Source organism: Oncorhynchus gorbuscha, unplaced genomic scaffold (genome assembly GCF_021184085.1).
Source record: "Oncorhynchus gorbuscha isolate QuinsamMale2020 ecotype Even-year unplaced genomic scaffold, OgorEven_v1.0 Un_scaffold_528, whole genome shotgun sequence".
NCBI classification, from domain to species: Eukaryota; Metazoa; Chordata; class Actinopteri; order Salmoniformes; family Salmonidae; genus Oncorhynchus; species Oncorhynchus gorbuscha.
In genome coordinates, this window is record NW_025745353.1 from 145,001 (window position 1) to 147,500 (window position 2,500).

Consider the following 2,500-nt stretch of genomic DNA (forward strand, 5'->3'; position numbering starts at 1 on the left):
CTCTCTTTATGTAGTGTTTATCTATAATAATATATCTATGGTACTGATGGGGTCCCTGAGGAGAGGTTTATCTATAATAATATATCTATGGTACTGATAGAGTCCCTGAGAAGAGGTTTATCTATAATAATATATCTATGGTACTGATGGAGTCCCTGAGGAGAGGTTTATCTATAATAATATATCTATGGTACTGATAGAGCTCTCTGAGGAGAGGTTTATCTATAATAATATATCTATGGTACTGATGGGGTCCCTGAGGAGAGGTTTATCTATAATAATATATCTATGGTACTGATGGAGTCCCTGAGGAGAGGTTTGAGAAGCACTGTATTACAATAACTATTTATATCCTCTCTTATATGTCCTACACAAATGTTTTTGTCAATGTACACATCCAATCAATGGACACATCCAATCAATGGACACATCCAATCAATGGACACATCCAATCAATGGGCACATCCAATCAATGTACACATCCAATCAATGGACACATCCAATCAATGGACACATCCAACCAATGGACACATCCAATCAATGGACACATCCAATCAATGGGCACATCCAATCAATGTACACATCCAATCAATGGGCACATCCAACCAATGGACACATCCAATCAATGGGCACATCCAATCAATGGACACATCCAATCAATGGACACATCCAATCAATGGGCACATCCAATCAATGTACACATCCAATCAATGGACACATCCAATCAATGGACACATCCAATCAATGGGCACATCCAATCAATGGACACATCCAATCAATGGACACATCCAATCAATAGAGAATTTCAAATAAATGTCTGCTGTATTCGAAAGAAATGTGCGTCATTGTTTAAAGTTGGCTGCTTCCGTAAGACCCTCCCCCCCTCACCTGTATCTGTCTATGAAGCTGCCGTTGATGTAGCCTGACCCCCTCCCTCCTCACCTGTATCTGTCTATGAAGCTGGCGTTGATATAGTCTGACCCCCTCCCTCCTCACCTGTATCCGTCTATGAAGCTGGCGTTGATGTAGTCTGACCCCTCCACTCCTCTGATTGGCTGCAGACAGACCCTGGTGGACTCATAGGGCATGATGTTCACCAGACGGTTCTTGAACTTGTTACACGGCAGGTTGGCACTCACAAACATGGAGGTGTGGGCCTTCGCACTGGCCAACCGCTATGGAGGGGGAGGGAGATGACATAGGGTGTTATAATGTGACATAGCATTACATATTGTATCATGAGATATGACATGTGAGGAGAAGGGAAGTGTGGGCCTTCGCACTGGCCAACCGCTATGGGAGGGGGAGGGAGATGACATAGGGTGTTATAATGTGACATAGCATTACATATTGTATCACGAGATATGACATGTGAGGAGAAGGGAAGTGTGGTCCTTCGCACTGGCCAACCGCTATGGAGGGGGAGGGAGATGACATAGGGTGTTATAATGTGACATAGCTACACATCATGTAATAATGTGACATAGAATGACACAGCAGAACAGAACAGTGCACGACTTAATATTTAAGCTTGAACCCTAGCATTGGCTAGATGCTGTGGGATGCGATATGTCATGACATAGTGTGTTATAACAAGATAAGGTACTGCTTAACAATTCATAAGAAAATATAACATGACATAATGAATTATATCATGACATAGTAGAACAGAGTATGACCGCTACACAGTTCAGTTTGCACAGAGTCTAACAAATAGGAGTAGAGAGGGGAGAAGAGAGGGGGAGGAGGAGGAAGAGAGGGGGAGGAGGAGGAGGAAGGGAGGGGGAGAGAAGAGAGGGGGAGGAGGAGGAGGAGGAGGAAGAGAGGGGGAGGAGGAGGAGGAAGAGAGGGGGAGGAGGAGGAAGGGAGGGGGAGAGAAGAGAGGGGGAGGAGGAGGAAGAGAGAGGGAGGAGGAGGAAGAGAGGGGGAGGAGGAGGAGGAGGAAGAGGAAAGAGGGGGAGGAGGAGGAAGGGGGAAGGGAGGTGGGAGAGAAGAGAGGGGGAGGAGGAGGAGGAGGAAGAGAGGGGGAGGAGGGAGGAAGGGGGAAGGGAGGCGGGGAGAGAAGAGAGGGGGAGGAGGAGGAAGGGGGAAGGGGGAGAAGAGAGGGGGAGGAGCAGGAAGGGGGAAGGGAGGGGGAGAGAAGAGAGGGGGAGGAGGAGGAAGGGGGAAGGGGGAGAAGAGAGGGGGGGAGGAGGAGGAAGGGTAAAGGGAGGGGGAGAGAAGAGAGGGGGAGGAGGAGGAAGGGGGAAGGGGGGGGAGAAGAGGGGGAGGGTGGAGGAGGAGGAAGAGAGGGGGAGGAGGGGGAGGAGGAGGAAGGGGGAAGGGGGGGGGGTGAGGAGAAGAGAGGAGAAGAGAAGTGGGAGAGGAAACCACAGGCCCCCAGGCTGCCTCGACACACACATGTGAACCAGAGTTTATCCTGCGTCAGCGAAACCACACACACACACACGCACACACACACAGACACACACGCACACACACGCACACACACACACGCACA

At 49.1% G+C, this 2,500-nt stretch overlaps 1 protein-coding gene across 1 annotated transcript in view; it reads right to left on the reverse strand.

The window, feature by feature from the left end:
- The window catches only part of LOC124018472 (receptor-type tyrosine-protein phosphatase S-like), a 36,955-nt gene that overhangs the window by 30,493 nt on the left and 3,962 nt on the right, over window positions 1–2,500 (reverse strand). Inside the window, 1 exon segment of the mRNA XM_046333801.1 lies at window positions 997–1,175. Coding sequence (XP_046189757.1) covers window positions 997–1,175 — 179 coding nt within the window.